Source organism: Gouania willdenowi, chromosome 11 (assembly GCF_900634775.1).
Source record: "Gouania willdenowi chromosome 11, fGouWil2.1, whole genome shotgun sequence".
NCBI classification, from domain to species: Eukaryota; Metazoa; Chordata; class Actinopteri; order Blenniiformes; family Gobiesocidae; genus Gouania; species Gouania willdenowi.
The window spans coordinates 8,372,467-8,399,447 of record NC_041054.1 but is presented as its reverse complement, the minus strand read 5'-3'; the positions used below and the strand labels follow the sequence as shown (position 1 = coordinate 8,399,447).

The 26,981-nt window shown below is 40.0% G+C and overlaps 1 protein-coding gene across 3 annotated transcripts; it reads right to left on the bottom strand.

Annotated features, from left to right (window-relative positions):
• Positions 1-582: 582 nt before the first annotated feature.
• Positions 583-26,544, bottom strand: ubap2l (ubiquitin associated protein 2-like). 3 transcript variants are annotated; one of them, XM_028461055.1, is made up of 29 exons: positions 26,355-26,486; positions 22,669-22,805; positions 22,274-22,351; positions 21,114-21,224; positions 20,530-20,704; positions 18,514-18,618; positions 18,352-18,397; positions 17,329-17,435; positions 17,117-17,176; positions 16,979-17,031; positions 16,764-16,849; positions 16,283-16,463; positions 15,968-16,166; positions 15,529-15,857; positions 15,272-15,441; positions 14,687-14,807; positions 13,758-13,797; positions 13,468-13,666; positions 13,317-13,383; positions 10,596-10,926; positions 10,075-10,163; positions 9,108-9,161; positions 8,823-8,904; positions 7,956-8,173; positions 7,087-7,192; positions 5,509-5,634; positions 2,803-2,870; positions 2,521-2,715; positions 583-1,768 (listed from the first exon to the last, which is right to left on the bottom strand). In XM_028461055.1, exons 2-29 carry the CDS (start codon positions 22,762-22,764, stop codon positions 1,673-1,675), a joined length of 3,588 nt encoding a protein of 1,195 aa, XP_028316856.1. In that variant the 5' UTR covers positions 22,765-22,805; positions 26,355-26,486; the 3' UTR covers positions 583-1,672. The 3 variants fall into 3 exon arrangements, with proteins under 3 accessions (XP_028316856.1, XP_028316855.1, XP_028316857.1); XM_028461054.1 differs by having other exon boundaries at positions 584-1,768; positions 26,477-26,544; XM_028461056.1 differs by lacking the exon at positions 5,509-5,634 and having other exon boundaries at positions 585-1,768; positions 26,477-26,544.
• Between the last annotated feature and the right edge of the window lie 437 nt (positions 26,545-26,981).

Sequence of the window (26,981 nt, the reverse complement as noted above, 5' to 3'; positions counted from 1 at the left end):
TACATTTCCATCCTTTATTTGTTAAGTGCTTTGAGAATCCACAATCTTTACCTCAAGGATTAGAATATGGGTTAATATTAGACTACGGTTTATATTTGTGCCATCTAACAAACTAAGTTTAAAGGGGAAAAAAAACAACTTTAAAAAAATCAAAACAAGAAACATTCTGCTTGAATACAAAATTATCTAAATCAGTAAGAAAATACATGAAAGGCACATAAGTAACTTTTATTAATTCAATTTATTTAGATCTATACAAGTTATAACTTAAGTCTAAACTTAAAATACAGGAACTTTTCCCATTGTAATAAGAAAGTTTTCTTGATGATTTTCGTGGCATCTAAAGGAAAAAAAGGCTGCTGTATGTACAAACAGTGACATTTTTAAAAAGACATTCACATCCAAAAATGATGAAAATGTCTTTTATTTACTTAATATTTATTTTTACAAAATAAAAAAAATATATGAAACCAAAAAAAAAAAAAATCTAACAAAATGTGCTGCAAGGATTCAAGAAGGAGAAAGAGAGAAAGCCATGGAACAAACAGGGACTACAGTACTTGTGTTTTTTTTTATATGTACAAGACAATTTATCCATTTAAAGTTTTTAAAACGCACAGTACAAAAAGAAATAAATCACTGACGAGAGAAAACAAAACAAAAAAAGGAGAAAAAAAAAATCCCATTGTACATTTCTGTCCATCAGTATTCAACGCTGCAGGTTTCCTTACAATGTCGGCATTGTCGGGGGAGGAGGTGCAGCGGGAAGGGTGGGGGAGGGCCATGGAGTGGGGGGGTGGAAATAAAAACACGAGAAGGCAGGTGGGGCGAGTACGAGTAATGGTCTCATTCACAACAGGTGAGAACATACGCATCACATCTGGAATTTATGGGGAACGGTTACTATACAAGTGCTGGATAACTGGGAAGGGACCAGTACACAACCAACCATAGCCCCCCGTGTGTACAAACATGCACGCTGTCACGTGACGGACAAACACTCTCCACACAGTCCAAGCCAGGGAACTTGCTTATATGTCTTTATATAATATATCTATATTTGGTAAAAAATAAACTTCACAACTCTACCAATTCAGAGAATCGCTTCTTTGAACTTAAAACAACATAAAATTTGAAAAAGCAAAGGACGTCGCACAGCAAGTTTTTTTTTGTGTCGGGCAAAGTTTTCACCTAAAATGTAAGGAGTGGTGGGGGGTGGGGGGAGAATAGAAAACCAGTCGCCCAACATCAGATACTACGTCATTCCTCCCATTCAGCAAGAAAGGAGTGGAAAAGACAAAGAGGGAAATAAAGACGGCAGAAGAGAAGTTCATTCTTTGAGTTCTATGTTACACACACACACACGAGAAACAAGTGGGCGGGACAGGGCTGGTTAACACAATACAAATTCCCAACACTCTATATGTCAGTTCCTGATGGTGGATTTTGATAGCAGTTTAACTCTAACCCCCTCCCGCCTACGTGCTGCCACGCACTGCAGCGACGCAGCGCTGCACGTTCTCTCAGCTCAGCACCTCCTCAGACTTCAGGAGTGCTGGGGTAAGAGACGTCTGTAGTAGAGGAGGAGGGGCTTTACATGTGGAGACTGATGGTGGAAAAAGGGATGACCCTCTTCCTGCTCGTGGACACCTCAAAGGCTCTAGGTGGGATGTTAGTTTGCCCCCCAGTTGTAGTTGTTGTAGGCAGACTTGTTGATCTGGGACTTCTGTTGAATGGAGGCGTTCTGGCTGCGCTGTCCAGTGCCGCTCTGTTGGGATGGAACACATTACAGGTTATTATAATTATAGGGCGTCCAATTATTAGTTTCAAATTTCTCCTAATTCTGTTTCAGGGTTTACAATTTTCTGTCACGTCAGCGTCATTTCTCATCATCTTTCGCTAGTCAGATGACGTTAGTGGCTATTTAACTTTCCCAAATCGGATCAGACATCCTAAAAACGTTAATAAAGTCGACTACTGTTATTAACTTTGTTTTATAAGCTTCAGATGGGCCTTCGGAATCCAGGAGTTGTTTGAGTTGTTTAATCATGCGCATGCAAGCTCCTCTTTCACCCTTGAGTTCTGCACAATACCTGGTGATTAGAGATGCTTCTGCCTTGATGTGTCACCAGTAAAAAAAAACGTTAACCAGTTATAAATATAACACCAACATCAGCTAAACCTGTCTTTGTACCAGGGCCTGTTCAGATTTAAATGCAGTCATAATAATCTGAACCACTTGGTCATCACCACTCATTAAAAACACTTCAGATCAAGCGCTGTATGCATTTTCAGTCTCAGGATAACACGATCGCTACATGATCCGTAACAGCGCTAGATTTTAAACAGGATTATGCATGGAATTGGACATATTTGTCACACTTTCTAGACATTCAATCACCTGTTCTCTGGTGAAAAATAACGTGTAATTGCATGATTTTGTCCCAAAACATGTGAGTCATTTCGGTGTCAGGTTGGGTCTGATTCAAAAATAAAGAGAGATTAGAGTTCGTTCCCTACCTGTCCGTCCTGCTGCAGGTGGTGATGCAGAATCTGAGAGTGCGGCTGTTGATGTGGAGCCAGGATGTGCATGAAGGGGGCTGGAGCGTAGCCGGCTGCAGCGGGAGCGTTCAGGGGTCCGCCGCTCCCCAAAGCTGAAGGCAGGCTGAATGAAGCTGCTGGCGTCCCAGCATGGAAACCCTGTTTTTCAAACGACTGTAGGAGTGAGACGGGGCAAAAACATTAGACCGACAGTAGAGAAATCATGTCCATCTGAACCTGGGATGATTGATAGTTTCCTACCTGTGTCTTTGTGTAAACAGATCCTGAAATGTCAGGAACCCCCGTGTTGCTTGATGTCACTGAGACTCCTGCAGAGAAGAGAGAAACAAGACACTGATCTGTTAAAAAATGCGAAACAAAGGCAACGTTTTTGGCAAATTGATTCAAAATTACACGCTGAACAACATTTGATTAAATATTAACAACGTAAACCATGAAAAAGAGCAGAAAACATCTGGACGTGGACATTAAAGGAGGAGGAGAGTGAGATGAAGTAGATTAATACAGAAAGTTAATAAAACAGTATCTCAGTAAGTCTGATGGAATCCAACTTCTCCTGTTGATGCGCATACATTTTTTAAGAGTTGATGCCTTAAATTCTTGAAAGATGAAACAATTAAAATAGTCAAATAGACCATACATATGGAGGGACTTTAATGCTTCAGTTTTAAAAAGATATTGTTGTAATTTCATGCCTTTAACTTTGTGTGAATGGTTCAAATTAAACATGAGTGTGGAGAGAATTTCATCAGGAAAACCAGATGTTAAACCACTTCTTACTGAGGCTTCTGTAGCTGTCAAAGGTGAGCTCAACCCTCGTTGACCCCAACACCTGTAACAGGTTTCCACATTAACATTATTACCTTAATACGCTTGCTGTTTTTTTTTTTTTAGCTGAAGGTTTGGGACTACGCCCATTTGTCGCTCGACGATATATTGTCTGACAAGTTATTAAAAATAAATTGCAATATAAATCAAGTTAATTTCCCATTTTGTGACCAAATTAACCGCTAATTTATAGAGGATATTGAAAGGGTGTACTTGCATTATGGTATAAACTTATTTCTCGTGAGTTTCTTTTTTTTTTTTTTTAACCATTGGAATGGCAAGAACGTATAAATATCCCACGATGAGGGCGTTAAAGGGCTTTAGAGCTGTCCTCCCACTTTGAGAAAGTTCAAAGTAGGAGAATTCTGCACTGACTTCTTTATGGAACTTGAGTAAAGAAGCATCAGTGTGCTGATGATTAAATGTTAAAGTGAGACCTGGTCTAACTCAACTGAAAACAGCCACAGTCCTCTCATTGTTTGATCAGATTTTGCAGATATATTGTTGGTCCCTCTCAGGACAGCTACAAGCATACACACATTGACAAACAAGAGCAATGAGCAAGCAACACAATGAGGGAAGGAGTACAACATGACTCAGAGTAAACTCATCATGTGATAGATATTGTCATCCTGTTTAAGTTTAGACTGATTTGTCTAATGCTGAACGATGAACCTTAAACGCCAATATTGAGGTTTTGACTACTGCAATAACGTAACCTCAGATGCTGGAGGTTTTTTTCATCCGTCTCCATCATTTGAGTTGATGAGAATCGCTGAGAACCGCCTTCCTGGGCTGCTGGCCAATCAGAGATGGTTACATGACAAGCCTGTATGCACTGCAGTGAGTCTCAATTACCTCTCAGTTGAGTCCGCTAACAACAACTACACAAGTGCCCTATAAAATCCACGTTAAATCACGGAATCGACAAATGAAAACTAAATCTACTGTTGAACGCGGAAATGGGCAGAATCGGGTTGAAACGCCGTCACCGTGAGGAAAAGAATGTTCTGTTTATGCGGAAATGTCCTTCCCGCTCTCATCCTGGCCATCCTAGCTGCTTCAAACACCATCGTCTAAACTGCCAAAAAAATTACACAAATCATCACTGACTCCTAAATCAGAGCCGACCAGTGCCCGCTTAACTTTAACGTGTCTGTAAAGCTCCGTCTGTTTCTCGTGTAGCGCTGTTGGGCTCCGTGAAAATAGCAGCAGCTTTCATTAGTTTTACCAGCTCAGAGCGTTTAAACAACATCTAACAATCAGAGCTACAGAAAATCTGTGGGAAACGTTGTTCTGTTGTTGTAGCGAGACCATCGATGCCAGAGATTGTAGAGCCTGAAACATCGTAGATTGATGATAACTTCTGATACTTGAAAATATTCTGAAATAACTGATGCATCCTTTCGTCCATTTCATTTTGTTTAATCATTACGGTCTGGAATGATGTCATCAGGATCATTTAAATTAGGTTAATTTAAATTAAGTTGATCAAAACTTAATAAACCTGCTCAGATTCAGTAAACCATTGATCCCTGAGGAGAAATTGGGTGACATTAATGCTGCTCACTTACATCTTTATATGACAAGAATAATTAAAAATGAGCAATCAGAATAATCCGTCAGAACGACTTATATCTACATTTTAATTGTATCTTACTCATTATTTTAAATTACATTTTTATTTTTGACTTACATTTTGTTTAATTACAGTTTTCTTTTTCATTAGTATTTATTTTGTTTCCTCACATAAGTTAAAAACTATCATTTTCAGAAAAAAAATGAATATTTATTTATAAAATGGAATTTGAAAAAAGGATGTGGAAAAAACGCATATGTATTTAAATGTACAAAATACTTTTTAAAAATCGTAAATCGAATCGCAATATCTGTCAGAAAAAACGCAATTAGGTTTTTTGTCAAAATTGTGCATCCTAGATTTGTCCACAGTTAACACACCCACAATACAAACCCTGACTCGAACCTTAAAAGAACATGTGACAAAGCTTTGTGTTCGTAACTGATTAAAGCGAAGCAGCAGGAGCACAAGGGACAGAGGGATGTTTGGTGACAGATTGAGGGCTTTTCTTTTCCAACTCTGTTTTTGGCGACACTCACCGACTCCAGGCCCGGTGACTGAGTTGGCTGGCTTGTTTTGTGCAGAAGCGGCGGCGGCCACGGCAGTGCCGTATGCGCCTTTACAGAAATCCCCAGTCCCTGAAGCCTGGCCCACATCCTCATAGCCTGCAACAGTCAGACACAGCCGCAGCCCACAGAGTTAGACACACCAGGCAAGGGGAGGGAGGCCAGACCTGGCTCAGACAGCAGTTGCAAATAATCCACGTTTGGGACATACGGACAGGTTTGACCAAGCTCAGCACAACCCAGGAGTACGGTGTACATTCTAGGACATTCTCAGGTCTTAGAGAGTGAGGTATCACGAAAACCTCTGTCACGGACTCATGTCTCAGCAAAACCTTGGTCAAATCAAATGGCCTCAGGCTTCAAAATAAAAGTCGTCAGACTCAACAGCCTCAGGACATAAATCACAAAATGCCATTTTATTTTGAAGGACCAAAAGTACACATGACGAAGTTGAAAAGCTGTTTTTTCCTTTTTTTTATTTTTTAAAAGTTAAGATATTTCAACGTATTGTTTAATTAATAAATACATAATTAAATGAAACATTAATATTTCTTAACCTTACAAATTAAATAGAAAATCGCTTAGAATTTCCTCTCGTATCTGAAGCAGAACATATTGATGATGTAATGTGTATTTTCAGTTTCTTCAAAATATGTCATGTCGTGTTTTATGGTCTGAGGCCGTTGAGTCTGACTACTTGTATTTTATAGTCAGAAGCCGTTCTATTCAATGGAGGTTTTGCTGAGATGTGAGTCTGTTTGGTCTGACAATTGACAGAAGTTTTCCTGAAACCTCACTCTGAGAACTGAGGATGTACTAAAATGTACATGAGGCGTCCCATCATATGGGCCGACACCAGTTTGTGTTGGGTCTGTGCGAGGTAAAGCCTGTCGGTTAGATTTAAGGCTGACATTTGCAACTGCTATCCTACCCGAGTCAGAGGAAGAAGGTGATGAGGAGGGTGAGCGTAAAGGGTGTGATTGCAGCAGGAAGCAGAAGATAGTGCAACTTAAAACAAACTCATGTGACCAAAACTGGATGCAGAATGACGAAAAAGACGTTGCGACAAAAGGAGAAAAAAGACAACGAGTGATGGTGGTAAACATGACACTTCTGATGGAACACAAGCACGGATGAGAGTGACTTTAGGATTTGTGAGATGACTGTGGCTTGTTTCGCTGATGCACTAAATGTGAATGTTTGTTCAGAAGAAATGGACACCAATTTAAGCCCCTACATTTCTACAACGTTTAAAAAGGCACAAATCCTTTAAAAAATCCTCAAACAAAATAATGCTTTACAGCTTTTATGATGCATTTTGATTGCAGTGCACCGCCTGTGCATTTTATTTTAGTTCTTTGACAAGGACACACACGATCAGTGCAAGATGACCGCACTTGAGTTCAAAGATTCAACCTGAGCCCCTGCAGGCACGACAACAACCGTTTGGACAAAAGGTGCAACAACACGCTGCATACAGAGGTATGCAGCAGCATGGAGGAGATCCCACATGAAGCTTAGAACAAGTTTCGACCCCGTTCAGTCGCTCACCTGTGCTGTAACCATGGGAACCATAGCCACTGGCCTGCTGGAAAGGCGTGGCTGATGCATTGACGCCAACGTTTACGCCGTGCTGTTTGGAAGAGGTAGGAGCCACCTGAGGACAAAGACCACATTAAGTTGTAAATAAATAAATATTAGGACTGGCATTTTAACGCGTTAATCTTGATTAATTACAGAAAAATAACGCACTTAAAAAAACGCAGTTCACTTTTTTTTGTACTCAAAACAGTGCATAACCTTTTTAATTTCACAAGTTCCCGGTATACCCATAATACTGATGTCCAGACCACAACAGGAAATCCAAAGGAGAAGTTGTTCCTGTATTTTGTGGGTGTTTATTTTAGGTTTTTAAAACCACACCAGATGGAAAACAAAAGCCCAGTTGAGTGAAAATTGTGCAAGAGTTTGACGATCACCGAAGCTCTTCTAGGCTCCATTAAGACCTTAATGCTAAACGGTATTCTAACTATTTTGCACCATTTCCACTTCTCTACATACACAAAATTTGTTTTAGAAAGCTTACAAAATGTTTTGAAAAGCACGAATGTAGCTTACATAAATTTAACTTATTCATATTGCAAATTATGTTCAAACTCAGTGATGAAAATAATTAACAATTTTATTTTGTTAAGGAAAATTGGAAAAACTTTGCTTCTCGTGCCAAATATTGTTATGCAATTAATTTAGATTAATTAATTAAAGTCTGTCTTTTTAATCAAGTCCCACCACTAATAAATATATGTAGTTATTAATTAAAAAAAGATCCTACCTGGAAGCAATTACAGAAACAGCGGTTCTTTGAGAATGATTCACAGTGAGATCACAAACAACTTGCAACGATATCATACTTTACTCACCGGGAACACAGCAGGTCCGTACTGGAAGGTGCTGGGCAGGCCTGGCATGCCAGTGTAGTAGGGGAGACTTGTGTAGCTGTAGCCGGGTGGCAGCGCGGGGTTAAGGAATGGCTGCTGTGTGGTGTGATGCGTCTGCGTCTGATTCTGTTGAGTCTGTGCTAATGTGGTGGCTGGAGCCGGCGACGACGCATCACCACGACCAAACTTTGATAAATCACCTGGGAACAAGATTATAGTTACCAATCATGTCACAATACATACACGTCACATACAAGAAATACTTTGAGCTCAGAGTTAATGTCTCCAGGTCAGTGGTTCCCAACCTTTTTCTTGTCGTGACCCCATTTTTACATCACAAAATATCTGTTGACCTAAAGACAATATTTCTCAAAAAAAAAAAATTGTTGTACTGTGTTACAAATACAAAGTGACAATATGCATCAGCTCAGATATTGTCATACTGCTTCTTATCTGAAATAGATTTATAATTGAGAAAGTGAAAGTACAGAATACAGTTGTCAGAGATGTAGGCGGTGGTTTAATTTGAAAAAGAATAATAATTATTTAAGCTCTTTGAGCTTTCTGCACTGTATATCTATTTCTGTAATATTGTCGCTATTGTTTTGTCTATCATTGTTTTTAGGAAGTCACACTGACAGGAAAGCTTTTTAAGTATCATTTCTAAATGTCCTCAAATAAATTTCATTTGAGAGACTGCACTATTCAGATTACTGTCATTGATATCTGCAGGATATTCAGCTAAACCTAATCAAAAGGTCATGTGATTAACAAATAAAGTATCACATCATATTACTTTTATATAAAAAAAGATTAATGTAGTTTCTGTGTATTGAATAAAGGTCCCACCAGAATAGGGATTGTTTGTCAGGCTGCCTTCTCTGCCCGTCAGTGCTGTTGTAGGAGTTGCAAAAGGAATGCTGTAATAATCCTGGAGAAGAAAACATAGAAATGAAATAAGACTTTATGCATCTCGTCAGATTTTTTACCAATTTTCACATGCAGCATGCCATTCAAAGCCCCACTATGTGGACTATTTATTACTACTACAGTGTTACTGATGATTAAAGATGCCAAGGTGTTTTGGCAAACGGCTGTACAAGAATAACCTCTGTAGACAAAATAAGAACTCACCAGCGGTATTCTTGTCTGCAACATCTGCAGGTCATCGTAGCCGTACACCTGAGGCTAAGACAGTGCAACAAAACAAAGTCATGATATGGTATTGTTTGAGAGAACAAAATACTCGATTATGTCTACTACAAAAAATTGTCGACGCAGATTTTATAGCGTTGACGCGTCATTTAATCTTGTAAATAATGATAAAATCAAGCCAGTGGCCACTTCCTTTGTTTCTGCTGCAGTACCTTGCATTGACTGCTAGGGGAAGAGTTGCCTCAACAACTTTGTGCAAGTAAACAGTGAAGAAGAATGGTGGAGAGAGGAAAAAAAACTGAAGTTTTACGCGACCTTAAGTTTCTAAAGCTTCAGACTTTTTCAACAAAAACAAACTGGTAAAAAACTTTAGGTGCAAACTCTGAAGTTCAGCTCTCAATCATTAAAGCACGACGTAGATACACGGAAGGAGGTAGGAACACCCGAAACAGAAACACAGCAGAGCCCCGGTTTGTACACAAACCGAGAGAGGAGTGACATCATTACGGCTGATATATTTTTTTCATTGATTCCCTCAATCGTTAGAGGGTGATTTGCTCCTTTCTTACTGCAGGGTGAGCCCAAACACCTCGCTCCAATTTGATGACGCATTCCCACTTTGATGACCAATTTGATGCGGCACTGAGCTGGAGAAGCCGCGCCTCCAGGAAGCTCTCTGCCGTGACTGACATGTAAACAGACACGCCCATGAAGGTGAGCATTTCAGTGTCCTTTGCGAACTACACTACAAATACTTGTTTTATGTCATTGTTTTAATTCCTCTTTGTAAAACATGCTTTCATAGTATAACAGGGGCACGTTCACAGGAGGAAGGATTTTGCTGCTTCAAAGCAGAAAAATAATCGTGACGAGGTGACTAATTGAAAAAAAAAATTGATTAAACGACTACAAAAATAATCGTTAGTTGCAGCTCTACTATACTTACAGGGTAGGCATGCAGTAGTCCAGGAGCCACAATGTACGGATTGGGCAGTAAAGGGGGCACTCCGGGTGGCAGGTTTGGAGGCGCTTTCCCTGAAAGAGCAAAACAAGAAATGCTAAAATGTTAAAATCAGAATCAGATTTTTTTTCCTCAATGAATACATTGGTCACAACAGAAATAAAAATGTTAATTAAATATGCAATTAGCTTAACAGCTCTGAAACTTTAAGGATTTGTTTTTTAATAGAATTATTTTTTTTTTTTACCTGTAGATTCTAAAGATCTTTAACTTTATAGAAATACCTCATTCTAACCTAAGAATAACTTATAAAAACAAAAAAAACTAATGAGAATGTATAAAGACACTTGAGATGAAAAACAGTATTCTATTTATATATCAAGGATTATTAAGTCCTAAATTTCCATTTATTCTAAAATAAAAACAATAAAAAGTTATGCAAGAAATTTAAAAGGTCAACAGTTTAAACTGGGTTAACTTCCTCTTTATAAAGCATCAAGTCAAACCTGAGGATGCTGCTGAGTTACGAGCAGATGAAGATGCCGAAGGGGGAATGCTTGAAGGCGCTGTGGCGACTGACATGTTTGCAACCGCTGCAGCTGGAGCCCCCATGGAGGCTGGGTTGAGGCCCATTGCTGCTAGGGTGCTGACGGGTCCTAAACCAGAGGGAGCGGAAACTGTGGAGGATCCAACAGAGGATGCCTGAGGAGCCCCGAGGGACACCGGAGCAACAGCCACAGAGGAGGAAGATGAGGGGACCGAGGAGGAAGGAACAGCCGACACCGAGGAAGGGAAGGATGACGAGTGCAGGCTGGAGTCGGCGTCTACACCGGGGTGCTGCAGAGAAAAACGAAAGGAAGATGTGGTTGGTTGATGAGATTACATTACTATTAGAGAGCTGGATGTCTATCTAATGTGTCCATCTACCAGCACAGGAAATGCAGTTTTGAAAAGTCTCAAAAGACACACAGGAAGTAACTGATACTGTCACTGTACTGACTGGGATGTTTTCAGGTCTGCGAACAGTTCTCTGGATGAGTTTACAGACGCTGTGACGTCCTACATCAGCTTTTGTGAGGACAGCTGCATTCCATCAAAGACGAGGGTGAGTTATAACAATGACAAACCCTGGTTCACAGCTAAGCTCAGAGGGCTGAGGGCAGACAAAGAGGACGCTTTCAGGAGTGGAGAGAGCCAGGTACAGAGAGTCGAAGTACACGTTTGGAAAGGAGGTGAGAAAAGCAGAACGTTTGCACTCAGAGAAGCTACAACATCAGTTCTCTGCGAATGACTCGGCTTCTGTCTGGAGAGGGCTCAGGCAAATTACAAGCCCAGAGCCCCTGCTGCTGCTAACTACCTCTGCCTGGCCAACAGTCTGAATAACTTCTATTGTAGATTTGACAGACAATGGGACAGACCTGACTCCAACCCCCCTCACACCTCTGACCAGCCTCACTCCAACACCTTCACCCCCCACATCAAAGCTACAGTCTCACCACAGCTGCTTACAGAGGCTCTCTCCCCTATCTCCCCCCTCCCACAGAGACACCTTTCTCCATCAAAGAGAGAGATGTAAATAGACTTTTCAGGAGACAAAACCCCCGTAAGGCTTGTGGACCGGACTCTGTCTCTCCTTCCACCTTAAAGCACTGTGCTGATCAGCTGTCTCCAGTGTTCACAGACATTTTTAACACCTCACTGGAGACATGCACCGTACCAGCCTGTTTTAAGGCCTCCACCATCGTTCCTGTCCCTAAAAAGCTGAGGATCACAGGACTTAATGACTACAGACCCATCGCTCTGACATCTGTGGTCATGAAGTCCTTTGAACGCCTCATGCTCTCCCACATCAAGGACATCACCGACCCCCACCTGGACCCCCTGCAGTTTGCTTATAGATCCAACAGGTCTGTTGACGATGCTGTAAACCTGGCTCTCCACTTCATCCTCCAGCACCTGGACTCCCCAGGCTCCTACGCCAGGATCCTGTTTGTGGACTTCAGCTCTGCTTTCAACACTATAATCCCAGCTCTCCTTCAGGACAAGCTTTCCCCTGCTGAACGTGCCAGACTCCACCTGCAAGTGGATCACAGACTTCCTGTCTGACAGGAAGCAGCACGATAAGCTGGGAAAAAACCATCTCTGCTCCCCGGACCATCAGCACTGGATCTCCTCAGGGCTGTGTTCTTTCTCCTCTGCTCTTCTCCCTGTACACCAACAGCTGCACCTCCTCTCACCAGTCGGTCAAACTCCTGAAGTTTGCAGACGACACGACCATCATCGGTCTCATCTCTGATGGAGACGAGTCTGACTACAGGTGGGAAACAGACCGGCTGGTGTCCTGGTGCAGCCAGAACAACCTGGAGCTCAACGCTTTAAAGACAGTAGAGATGATAGCAGACTTCAGGAAGAACCCAGCCCCCCTCACCCCGGGAGACTCTACAGTGAGCTCTGTGGAGTACTTCTGCTTCTTGGGGACCATCATCACTCAGGACCTCAAGTGGGAGCTGAACATCAGCTCCCTTATCAAAAAAGCTCAGCAGAGGATGTACTTCCTGCGGCAGCTGAAGAAGTTCAGTCTGCCAACAAAGATGATGGTGAACTTCTACAGCTCCATCATCCAGTCCATCCTCTGCTCCTCCATCACCATCTGGTACGCTGCAGCTACGGCCAAGGACAAGGCCAGACTGCAGCGTATCATCCACTCTGCAGAGAAGGTCATCGGCTGCAATCTGCCCTCCCTCCAGGACCTGTACGCCTCCAGGATTTTGAGGCGTGCAGGAAAGATTGTGGCCGACCCCTCCCACCCCGGTCATAAACTGCTTCAAACTCTCCCTTCTGGAAGAAGGTTTCGGTCCATCAGGACCAGAACCTCCAGACACAAAAACAGCTTCTTTCCCTCTGCCACCATCCACATGAACCCCCCCCCCCACCCAATCACCACCACCCATGATGACATTATCTGCTGCACTGTATATATATATATATATATCCTTTATTCTCTATCTATCCTTTATTTATCCCTCATCCTTTATATTTATCATTATTATTATTGTTGTTGCTGCGTTGTTCTTTGTTTTTTTTTTTTTTTGTTTTGTGCACCAACTACCAAGACAAATTCCTTGTACTGTCCTTAAAATTGTACATGGCCATTAAAAACATTTCTGATTCTGATTTCTTTCTGATCTAAAACTGTGTAATATTACCGCCTGACATAAGGCACTCACCAGTAAACTGGAATTAGACGTTCGAGCTGAAGACTGTGCAAGGCTGTTTGGTTGAGATGTATGGGAGCTGCAACAAGGATTTCAGATTACGATATAAAGGTTAACAAAGGGCTCAGAATGTAAAACTTTAAACAGATGAACCTCATCTCACCTGTTGTGCTGAGGTGGGGGGAGGTTGCTCGGGGGCAACTCTTTATTGTGCCCGAGAGCACTCAGGGACGTCTGATTGGATGTGGTTAACAAAGAGGTGGGGCCTGAGCCACTGTCCATCATGGTTACCATACTAGAAACGGGTACTGGCGTAACTGAATCAGACGCTGCCTTCACTGACACTGCAGAACCTGCTGCAGCTGTGAACACACACAGAAACGAGACTTTAGAGGAAAAAAGCACCGAGACATTTATAGAAAAACGTGTCACGATCTTTCATTCGACTCCTACCTTCAACAGATTGCGCCACTTGCATTGAACTGAATCCATTCTGTGGAAATCCAACAATAAAGGTGAGCTCATAGTTGCTATGGCAACAAGCCATTCATAAAAAATTGAGTTGACAGGTTCTTAGAAACAGTTGTCAGGCAGCACGATGGCATGCAAAGTTTGTCCCAGCAACGGACACTTGAAACACATAGCATTAAAATCAGTTCAGCAGGATGGACTAATTTTACCATCTGCACCATGAGCCCCCATGGAGAACAATGGCACACACTTTAATCCCTACGTCTTTTGTCCTTTAATACACTAAACTTAAGTTTTAAAATTTCAGAAGTGTTGGGTTGGACAGGCCCAAACTTCAGTAAAAGCAGGATTGAATTTAAATTCCTTCTTTTATTTAGAGTAAAAAAAAATAAAACAATAACTGTGTGCTAATGCCTTGAATTGGGCATTTAAAGAGTGCACAATGGTTTTAAAATGAGTATCCTATTAAAATGTATTCAAATTTGCTGTTGTAACAAATGGAAGCAGCATTTTTTAAACAAGTTATAATAAATAGAAAAGCTTAAATCCGTAGCCTTAAGAAAAGCTTTATATAATGCTAAATAAACATTGTACATAGAAAAGACAAAATCTAGTCATTCTTTGCAGTCTCGAGTCCCATTTACTATGCGTAGAACTTTTAAACCATAATAATTATACAGTGTGGTAATTTGCTTTATTCTGGTAGACTTCCGTGAAAAGCTGTGGGCCAAAGTACGACAACACCAACCGAACAATTATGAGTTTATATATAACTTTAAATATTCAATAGACTCTTTAAACTGCTGTGTAAAGACGGGTCCCTGCTGTCCTACACTTGGTGTTTAATAGTAATATGTTAATACTTGAAATTTATAATTCCTTCCAGAGACAAACAGAGTAATTATCTTCACCTTGGGCTGCATGTCCTTCTGAGGAGAGGAGCCGACAGATGGAGGGTAACGTCTCGTCTGCTGCGCTCTCTGATCGTACATGTCCATTTGACTGGAGTTCGGCATAGCCGGGGTCACCTCACTGCAGACATTATGAATATGAAAAACAAGTTTAGGATTGTTTTGTGGAAATGATGAGTATAAATGACATCTGAGGGCACACTGACACTAGACAATAGGTGGATGTCAGACACCTAAAGTCTGGATTGTTTGGCTTGATATCCATCACGTAACACGATAATAAAAACTAACAACGTGGGGCCACGTGTAATTAATATTATAGAGTTATTATTGAACAGCGCTGTAGGTACAGTGACTAATAGCCATTGTTCTGCATTCATTTGATTCCATTTTAAAGAAATTCTCTGAATGTTTGCATGCATCTATTGAAACATATCCTTGTCGGTAGATGGTGTTTGAAAACATGTAATAAAACACTTAATGTAATAACTTTGATGATGTTACAGGACGCCAAGTTAAACAGTCGACTACATCTACATGACGTTTGCATGTTAAAACCAATGTTTCCATTCGCAATACACAAACCTGTTTGAGCTTGTGTAAAGACTGTTCTGGACCAGGTTTCCGGTTGTGGTGGTGGGAGTAGACTCGTACTCTGGTATTACTGGTTCTGACCCAAACTGCAGTGCTCCAAACTGAAGGTTGAGGCCCGAGATGTCCGTAGAGCCGGGCATTTCCACCGCCATCGCTGGAATCTGAGGACAATCAAGAGTTTTTTAATAGAAATTTTGACGATGTACATTAGAAAACCTATTTACTTTATTAAGACTGTTAAATGTTACCTTTGTTGTGATGGATGTTCTTTTCTTCTGCTGCTTGAGCTTGTGCTGCTGCAGAGGAAGTGGACTGGAGCCCTGGGCGTCTGACGAGCTTGGTGAAACCTGCTGCACTAGAGGGGAGGCCGTTTGCATTTTAGGAAGGGACGAAGCAGGGGGAGGCACCACATGAGGAGAGGATGTTTGCTGCTGTAAGGACGAAGAGGAGGATGAAGGAGGCAGGCTTTTGTCCTGCAGGAATACATCCAACATGGACGAAGTGGAGGTGGCGGCCTGGTAGGGCTGCCGCTTCGTAAAGGGCGAATGGAGAGCTGAATCCGGCTGAGTTTTCATCTCTGAACAACAATGAGAGGAAAACAGAAAATAAATGGACAAAGTTAGAAAAGCTAATCACATGAGCTGAAGCTGCATTTACGTGACTTCAAGTGAAACCTAAGCAACCGACCGTACTGCCCCAGTGAGTTGGCACTGGTGTCCCAGGATGGAGAGGATGTATTAGGAGGTCCAGGCTGGGAGTGCTGGGCGGCCAGCTGGGCCAAAGCCTGAGCAGTTTTATACTGCTCCAGGAACTGGGAGCCAGTAGTGCCAGAGCTCGATCCTTTAGGCTCTCCAACCTCACCAAAGCCCTTGCTCAGCATGCTGACCTGCAGGGTCATGACATCCCAACACACATTTAAAAAACGGCACAATGTAGAGAGCTTCATCGTTTCCTTTGAGGAGGAAAAGTGGCTTTAGGAGTTTGTTTTTTAGTAAATCTTACCATGCTGTGCTGGGTATATGGGGTGCTGGAGGATGTTTGTGAAAGTGGCGCCCCTTGCTTAGAGTTGCTGAAAACCAGTGACTGGGACATGGATTGGGGCTGGGAGGCCTCCATGGGGGCATTTTCTGTCTCAGAGGATGACGGCGGGGGAGTCTTCCCCAGAAGCACAGCAATGTCAATTCTGTAACAATGCAGTTAATTCAGGTGAGTTTTATTTAACTCTACAAAACATTATTGTAATTTATTTGCAATATTTACTGTGGAGACTGATTTTACTTGTTAGCTGCCTTATTAATAAACCATACAGCAACTAAAATATTTTACAAGGCAACATTTGCATTTGAGTAAAAAAAAATGAAAAACAAGCAACATTTAGGAACAATTTTCATAATACCAGTAGAGTTGTACTAATTTTTAGAACAAAAACTAAAATTTTGAAAAAAAAAGCATGACAAAGTAAAAGCAAGTTAAAGCATCTGACCTCTGTCCTTTGGTGATGGTCACATTCTCCTGAGGCTGAGGCAATGACGCAACGCTGGAAGCTGTGAATACTTTTGGCTCCGAGAGCTGGAGAAAAACAAAGGAAAGGTTAACAATGTCAGATTAGTAACGATCCAGAGACAACCCTTAAAACAGATGAATCTGTTTGAAATTAATTGGATCATAAATCATGATAATATTTGAAGACAAACTCACATCTTCACTGTACTCCTCAGTGCCCCACTCTTCTGTAGCAGACCTCCAGGCACCTGAGAATCAAAGCAAACATGTTTAGTATCCCACCACTGGGCAAAGGGTTCTTTTAATCAGAACGAGGATTGAATACAGGGTTACCAGGAGCAGAGTCGAACTTGGGTGGGTAATTCGTTCCCTCTCCTGCTGAATATTCCAGTCCTAGAGCGAAAAGTCGAGGTGAGACGATCTCAGTTAATAACATTGCAGCGTCAGAAAGCTGCTTTTAGAATAATTCTTAATAACAATGCGTATATTTTTTTTAACTCAAAGCAGAGGAACACTAGAGAATAATCCAGCATGGTCTCACTTACTCGCTCCCTCTTCTACCTCCATGTTTCCCGTGTTGTCCCAGCTACCGCCACCCCCAAAGTTCTCTTCTGTTTGGGCTGGCTCAGCATAATCAGCAGGGTTGAATGTTCTATTAAGAGGCAAATATTGAGGCAATTTATTTTAAGGTCACATTTGTCTGACATTTCAGTAGTTCTAGAATTTTTTAAGGTGCACCTACTTAATTGATGGGATTCTAACTTTATTCTAAATGGCTGCTATAAATCAAAAAGCTTTAGAAATCCAGCTCTTACATCCTGCAGAAGTACCCACTAATAAGTAAGACTAGCCAAGATTAAAGCCAATAGTATTTTAGCCTCTAAAATTACATTTATGCGACAAATGTCAATGTTCTTTGAGTTCCATACGTTCTTGTTACTAATGTCTACTCCACTCCCAAGTTGAAGGAGACATTTTTTTTTTTCAATTTCATGGTGCCACATTTGACCGACCTGCTGTTAAATGATTGATTTACACCTATGAGTTACTGATGGACTCTTTTCTTTGCAAATAATACATGATATCCTGATTTGAAAACAAATTCCTACAAAATAATAATTAAAATAATCCAAATATCTGCATAGGATCTTCAAAACACAAGTTATTGAGAACAAGCAGAAATGCACTAAATATTTATTCTATCGACTTAAACCACGATCTTATCAGTTATAAAATGACTAAATTAACACCCTTTACTGGAGCTTCCTTTTGAGAGAGACTTTGAACCTTATCAGAGACCAATGTAACATTAAAAATGCAATAAGGAACTAAATGTTAGTAGCGGAAATTGGGAATGCTGGCAGTGCAGTATCAAAAACTGCTAGTGTTTGAGTATCAGTCAAATTTAACACCCAACAAAAAGTACACCAAAACAAACGAGCCAATGTGAACACACAAACCTGTGATATGTTTAAGAAGTTAACGTATTAAAAAAATGTCAAACTAGGTGAAACTTTTCCACATTCCAGATTCTGCAGCAAATGGCAAAATGACAAAAGGGGTCTTACCCCATTCCCTGCGCAGAAAATCTGCCACCTCGCCGCCCAGTCACTGCTGCAAATAAAAGTAAAGTGACTTATTTATTCAAAAAACAAAGATGGCAACATTTTTTTTTTTTTTTTAAATTAAAACCATTTTCTTCATCAGGGAGAAATAATAGGATTACTTACCAACAGCTACCCTTCCTCTGCCTCTTCCCCTTCGGCCTCTCTCTGCTCCTCTTGCAACACCTGCTGGTGCTTTTCCTCCATCTAAGCCGTTCTCCTGACCTCGGACTGCATATATGCAAAGAAAAAAGACAGAATCTTTGATATAGACTCTTCATATTTCATTGAACAACCACCACACTTATCACTAAACATTTTAATTTCTGTTGGTAGATTGGATTTTTTTTAAATTTAGGACTTTCTTCTGAACCGAGTCACAAGCTAAATTTGACATTGTTGTAGACGCTAAAGGCAGCATATTGTACTTTGCTTCCATAGAGTAATTCAAAAATGTTGTTCATCTCATTTGTGAACACAAAATTAGGTTAAGGCGGTCACAGATTAATGTGGCTGCATCACATTTCCTCCACCCTCACGTTATGTAGACGTTAAAGCTGCATACTGGCAGCTGCACCACTGACCCAGTGTTTAGGGCAGTGGACTACAGTAATAAACAGCTATTTTTCCTCATTGGTGTGACATGGACTCCCCATGAAGAAAGGTAAGTTTGATTTAATTTGAAAAAAAAAAAAAAACTGATTTTTAATGCAGGCATACTTCACTTCCTGTTACAGATGGGCGTGTTATGGTTGCAGTTAAAAGTGAGTGATTTGTATGCGACATGTCTGCACACAAAAAGCTCCACACACTAATCACATTAACACATTTAATAACGTGTAGCATCACTGCTAACAGAAGTTGGTCACTTCCTTAAGCAGAACACCAAAGTAAGAGCAGCGTGTTACTATGTTGGACAGGATAATAAAAAACCTCACATCACAAAAGACATGGTCCTGATATATAAAGTAACTATAAACATACTATATTTAATAATATACTACTTCAAATTTTGTACTTAATTATTTATCGTGTACATAAACACAACCTACTATTGTAAATGTTGTTGTTTTACCACAAAATTGTTGTTGGAACTTAGTTTTCAGTGTAGTGTTGGATCGATTTTGCCTAAAAAAATTCTACAATTTTTTAAAGAAAATTTCTAGTTTCGATTTTTTTTTCTTTCAATGCACTTAAAAATGACTGCAGCTATATCGTCTTAAGTAACTTTATTTCTGTGATTGTTCCCAAGAGTTAAAATACATAGAACACTCCCAAAATAAAAAGTAAATGAGGCTCTGTCATTCAAAATGCTCAAGCTTTAACTTTTAAGCTAAAGTGCAACAGAAACTTCACAGTAGCTTCAATTTTCTGATTAAGAAATCAGATAACTACATATTTATAACATATAACGTTACAATTATAAAACAATAAACTCTTCCCGTAGCAACTCAGCATAGTGTGAATAAAAAAATAAACATGCCTGTGGCACACATATAGCCTACTCAAAGAGTGAACAAATGTAAACAAAGATGGGGCTGGCTCACATCACTACTTTTTTGCATTCCACAAGGACGTAATGCAAAAAAGTTTGAAAAAACTATGGTGGAAAACAATTTAAAATTTTTTGGGTTTTTTTTAAATTTTTTTTTTTTTTTTTAATTCGAATTTGCAAAATAAAAATTGTTTTTATCTAAAAATTCGATATTGATTTTTGCCCAGCCCTATTTCAGTGAGAGAAAAAAAATAATATAATAGTGACACTTCAGGGACTCTGACCTGATTCAAACCATCCAACACTAAATGATTAGTCTGCCTACTTTAGTCATATGCTTCTTCTTACACATAACAATAAAACACTAATTCAGGAAAAAACAAAACTAATACTCAATACATTCAGACAAGGCAAATGTGCCTTATTCTACAATCAAATAGTTGCACCAAAAAGATTGTATTTCCTGATGCATCTTCAACAAATTCATTTTCCAAAATTGCATTTAGTCCTCATCCCATACTGTCCATACAATTCTGCAAACACTGTTTAGTACAAAAAAAGTTTTTACATTTAGCTTACTTTAATGGCAGAAACAGAAGAGATGCAAAAAGCAATAATGCATCCCAGATCAAATTCTGTTCACTCACACTCGCGGCCCCTGCTGGTTCCACGGCCTTTCCGGGGAGCTCCACCTCGACGACGTGCTACATCTTTTTCGCCACCTTTTTCTCTGTTCTCTTTTCCTTCCTCACCAATTTCTGCCTGGCTGGTCTCCTTCTGGCCAGACATCCCTTTCTTCTTTCCCACCATTTCCCAGGAGTCCTTCAGAAAGGCACATAGCATCACAATGTTGTTCTACCTACAACAGTGCACTACAAGTGTCAATGGCAGTATTTAGGCTCATAACTCATTTACTGATGGTATGAGTACAGGTGAGTTAAAATATATGATATTTAAAAACCTCTATAGACAACAGATCAACTTTGTGCCATCAAGTACACACTGTACATAACCAAATGACAAAAAGTATTTCTGCTGTTGATATTTCGTGAGAAGATTTTTAATCAGTTGTTAGTCTTGGTCCTCTCTGCACCGAGTTGGTATCCTGACAACCCCTCATCTGCATATCCTGTAACATCTGGTAACAACTCCTGCTCATCTTTAAAGTCCACTATGTGGGAACATTTGGATAATTTGTCCGATTCCTTTCAAAACCAGAACCAATACTCACAGTGTCTGGGCTTCCCTCCAGCAACACATTGATGGCTCTATTGACATCCCAGTTGCAGTCGTGCAGTGCGATCATTGACTCATCTTGGTCCTTGCCTGTGATGTCCATCAGCTGGAAATTAAAAGAAAACACTTCATAGAGCACGATGTCCCAATTTTTCTTAATAACTGTTACAAAGAGGTCTGATTATGGGCAGCAATATGACACACGCATACACAAAGGAGGTTTGAGCATTAGCAAGCCTTGCCAGTAAAAGTAGGTGTGAATAATCATGTCACACCATCTTTTGATATCATACTTGCACATCACAGCAGTTGAAAAACAAAAAAACACACAACAGCCTTGTATTAAAAGGTCTTAATGACGCATATGACCCAAATGGCATTTCAACATCGCTTCTTAACTTGGGCTTAATCATTAATGTTAAAAAAAAAGGATGGTTTATAGCTAAAGTAACTGAATAAATTAAAATACTCATGCAGAGTTAAAACTCAGTTACAGTGATGTAAAAAAAATAGAGCTTTGCATTATAAAAAAATATATAATTAAATTCTACAAAACTTTCATGATTGAAAATTAGAGGAATCCATCTGAAGCAGGGGTATCAAACTCATTTTAGTTCCGGGGCCAAATACGGAGCAGTTTGAGCTCAAGTGGGCCACAGATTTTAGGTGGAAAATGGGGCAAAGTTAACAATGTGCCCTGGTTTGCGCTTCCACATATAAATAATCTATAAATGATAAAGTATGTGAGTATATCAGTCCCTGCAGGATCTTCACTTAAATTCCCCTGATTTTGGGAATTTGGGGAAATTTCATAGACTATTTTGAGGAAAATTTGCCACATTTTAGAAAAATTTAGTTTTTTTTCAACAATTTGAAATTAAAAATGGCTGCCTTCATGTGATAAAAGAACTGTAAAACTGAGCTCTGCAAATATTGTGGATTTTAATTGAATGTTTAGCATTTGGAGGGAGCTGAGATGACATTTTTACTTTCTCGAGCAGGTCGAATTTGGCCCCAAGGCCTTGAGTTTGACACGCGATCCAACGCAAAACTATACATTGGCACTACAACGTTAATGGCAGAATGAAACAAGGTTGCGCAGGTACACAAAGATGAAAAAGAAAGCAACACTTAAAAGAATGTGCATATCCTAACCTGTTTGACCTTCTCTTCAAAGTCTGCATCATTGTGGTCTGAGATCATCTGTGCGAGTCGAATCTGCTCAGCGGTGGCCTGTTCCAAGGAGCAACACATCTCATATTTGCATCAATGAACACCACAAAAAAAAAAATTATTTGCATTCTTGTTAACATGCACAAAGAAAGATCCTTGTAGCGAGCTGTTAAAAATCCTCAGGTGTGGTGTCAAACCTATGTGCAGTGAGCAGGTGAATTTAAATGAGTCTGAGGTGATGACTACAGTATAGATTGAAAGAATAATAAAATACAATATAAAACTGCTGTCTGTTTTTTGTCTCTTCGTAGGCTGAAACCAGGTCTCGATAAAGAAAAGGCATTCCTCTGTGTATGAATGTAGGGGCGTGAGGGTACCTGAGGCCTCTGCTTGTGCTGTGTCTGGCTTTGTGTCTGGCCCTGTGTCTGCTCCCAATTGCCCCGGGCTCGGTTGCTGCCCATGGACGTCATCATTTACAGTATATACAAATAACAGTATTTACAAGGAAAAACACCTGCAGAGAAAATGGATAGAAAGAGTGGCGTTAGAGATGAGACATTTATCTGATCTAATCAGTTCATTCTAATTAAAAGCGACATTCTCACACTGTCTGGAATCGATTAGTCAATTAAACCGGTTCAGAAAATCAGTGGATGCAAATTATCAGTTTAGTTAGTGTTACCATAGCCTCATTTTCGCTCTTTGCTGCATCCAGACTGATTCGAATAAAGCACGGCTGTCCCTACTTCAGCTTTTGAACTGTTGCCATGGTTACCCAAAGAAGCATGGAATAGTCAGTTGAGTGCTAGCTAACTAGCGCCAAAGGTTTACCAACAACAAAAAGACCACGAGTGTCTAAGGTGTGAGACCACGACACACTTCCTTTGAACTTAGTTCACGGTCTTGAGGGTTAATGAAAAACAGGAAGGAAGACATTTTTATACCAAAAGAGAATGATAACCACAGGCTGGAGGCACTTTACCGGAGGGTGTATTATTTATTTCAAATGGTCATCGTAACAACTGGTGACGTTTAAATGACATCACAGTGATTTCATCTAGTTTACTGGTTTATTTGTGGACACTTTATGACATAAATATTGATAAACCACTAAAAAATGGCTCTACAAGAGTGTGTTTGTTCATTCTTTGTTTGTACATGGGCACATAAAAAAAGAAAAAAGATAAGTACTATAGCACAGGCTGCTGCTGCAAGTCCACGCTTTACTCATTTCCCATGTGTAGTCAATAGCTTTGTTTTTGTATGTGTACTATTACTCTACCTTTGAAGGAGTGGCTGTTGACTGCGCTAACGTCCTTTATTTCCATTGTCTGAACAGCTCTGTGTTTCATGTACACCATGTTTGAATTTCAACAAAAAAAAGTTTGACAAAAAAAACAAAAAAACAACCCAACATCATAGCTACAAGCACTGCACATTATTACAGCCAGAAAAATTCTAATTCAAAGTTTTGTTTTGCTTTTTAACTTGCATATCAAATTCTATTATTTTTTTTTTATCATTGAACTTGGGGGTTTAGCATTGTGGCTGTGTTTATTTCGGTAATGTTGCGGCTTATTAGGCGTTTATTTAGGCAATACCTATCTAAAAGTTCATGTTAGATTATTGTATGTTTATTTGTTTGGGGCAATAAAAAGAGCTCAAAATGATTTAAACAAAATCAAGAAGCATCAAGTCGACAAAATGTGTGATTTCTCTCATGATTAATTGGTTGAAAAATTGATTGAGTAATCGATTACTAAAATAATTGTTTACCTAAGCCCTACTGGAAACCAATTGGTGGTGAGGAAGCCAACACTGGAATCACCTTTGTCTTCAGAGATGCATTCAAGTGTCGACAAAGGGTGTTTTACAATGCCTCAACAAGATGTCTGAAACTGAGGCGAGTGGTGGTGAATGTGGCTCAGGAAACAAGAACACCACTGTGCACAACATGCTGCGATACACCAAGATAACCAGTGCAGAGAAGAGGCCAACTCTTACTCCTCTAGATTGTGATGCAACACGTTGCACCAAAATAGCTTCACGGGTGTTTAGATAGCACAGGTGTGTCACCAACTATTGAGACTGACAGTTCACCTTAGGTCAACTTGAATCACAGCAACTTCTTAAAGAATATGATCATCTTTCCTGTTGTCGCATTGGTTCTGCATAACTTTGCCAAAACATCAATTACAATCAGTGAGAGAAGCAGATTAAGAAAATAATATTTTGCTCATTTATCACTTAAAAATTACAGTCTATAGCAGTGATTCCCAATCCCAACCTCTATTGTCCCATGTACCCCCGTTTCATTTGTGTATCAACGAACTCTCCCTTCCTTCCTGTGTCACCAACATTGGTTCCCCAAGGCTTAATCCACAAACTCAAAATAAGTGCTTTAAACACATCAGAACAGCATTATTTTACATATTAGACAATATTTACCATTTCAATAAATTACAAGAAAAGACAGTATTGTATTGAACAATAATACTGTTAGTTTGTGGTAAATTTGTCCAAAAAATAATGCGTTACTTTAACTCAACTGGTAAAAATAAAATATTACACAACTCCTCCCCCCCAAGAAAAATGTATAAGAAATAAATTCTCTGGGTTTTAGTTTTTGAAACCTTCTGCAGGCCAGGTTTAAATCATTTAAAATGTGCCAATTGTTGACCCTAGAGCCTCCAAATTATCCCTGGTTGCTACAGAAGTAGTCACGTGATTTCAATCATTTTAGTCAATTCATGAATTGTAATGCATTATTGTAAAATTCAGCATTAATAGAATCAAGCTCACTACACAAGTGTGAGCGAAACCTTTAACTCAACTAGCTGAATTTACATCATTCTATGTCATTCTGAAGACCAGATAATTTTTGTAAGGCTACTTTTACCTGCTGAACTTCATGGTAGAAAATATTTTGATTGAAAAAAAAAAAAAAAGGGATATTGCTGTTATTGAGAGCTCAATGCTACACTACACAGATTGATTGTCCATTACAGCTACATTCAGTCTCTTTAAAAACCACACCCCTTTTTTTATTAGCCATGGGCTTGCATATTATTAAGTAGTAGAATATGATTATTGATGCTTTTGATGACATCACACTGTTCAATTATCGCGTTGATCTCAGAAGGAGCAGGACATGTGTACATCATCATCACATAATATGTTAATAAAGCAAAACGTTAATGATATTGAATAGGATTATGTCAAAGTAAATGACAAAGCTAATACGAAAAAGGTGCCAAATTTTGCCAAGTGGTTCCAAAGGTAAACCGCGAATGGTGCTGGAAGTTTATGAATATTGATTACAATTGATTAGAACATTAATGCAGTAAAAAAAAAAAAAAAAAAAGGGGGGGGGATGATGGTCTACATATGAACACTTCAGGCTGACAGTACATCACTGCAAACAAACTGTTAACCCAGATTTCTTCTGTTAGTCCTAATTTATCTAGCAAATGTTACGTAAAACCCTTCCAGACTAGCCCAGGAACATGCCTAACGCCCGGGCCTGTAGGTTACATCCCGTCCGTGTGTTGGCAGCCACATGGCCCTGAGGCTAGCTGCCAGCTAACGCACTGGAGGGGACAGCAACATCCAGTCCGAGGCTCGCGGTGGGGCTTCCGCTTCCCACAGCCTCACCTCATGGCGACAGGCGAGGCTAACTTTAGCCGCTAACCGGCTAACTCAAAATAAGCTGAGCCGCCGTGCTTAGCTCACTTGGCTGCATAGCCAACAAGTTAATTAACTCACAAATACTCATCGAGCTGCGGCTAACTCAAACGCAATTACAAAGCCAACGAGTTACCCACTAACTAACCTAAGTAACGTCGTCATTTACAGTGAAACGATGTTAGCCACTTTAGCAATTTAGCCCCTTCCATAAACCGCTGCAGAACTAGAAAGTGGCCCCGGTTGTGATCTGGTACTCTTGTGGTAAACACAGGAAACACCGATGCGCGATTGAGGCCTGCGGGCCTATGAAAGGAAAATAAATACGAGGCGCTACTGACCACAGACCCGGCTCAATATCACACAGTGCTACACATACGGTCGGTAAGCGCCTCTCGCTGTCGACTTGGATTCGGGACGGGCTACGGTCCCGGTGATCCCCGGGTGGGTCCAGCTAAGTGTTAAGTAGAAAACGAGCCGAGAGAGAGAGGCTGAATTTACCTGTTTCTTCTTCACTCTGACACCACGGAGAGCTGCGTCACGTGGTTCAACGAGCGCCTCGAGGAAACCGGACAAAGCCACGTGATCACTCACTCATATACTAACTTCATCATCACATATGTTTTATTAGTCTGCTTATTGTTTTTGTTCGTCAAACGGTTCACAACATGCAAAGTAAATAGAATTATCAATTCACAACTTTACCAACGCATTATGGATTGTATGTATAAATGAATGTAAACTATGAGGGGATGTGAATTTAAAAATTATGGAACATACAAATTGAAGAAAAGTAAAACCATAGGAAAGTTTAAAATAACATACACAATACTATCAGTGAGTAAATATTTAAATGAAGAGCAGCAGTTTGAATCAGGACGATAAAAAATATGGTTAGAAAAATATGGATATAATGTTTTTTTTGTTTTTGTAATGGCTTAGTCTGTGTGTGAGTTGGGGAAATGTATGTGTAGAAAAGAATAGTATATACTTTACTGTAGTTAGT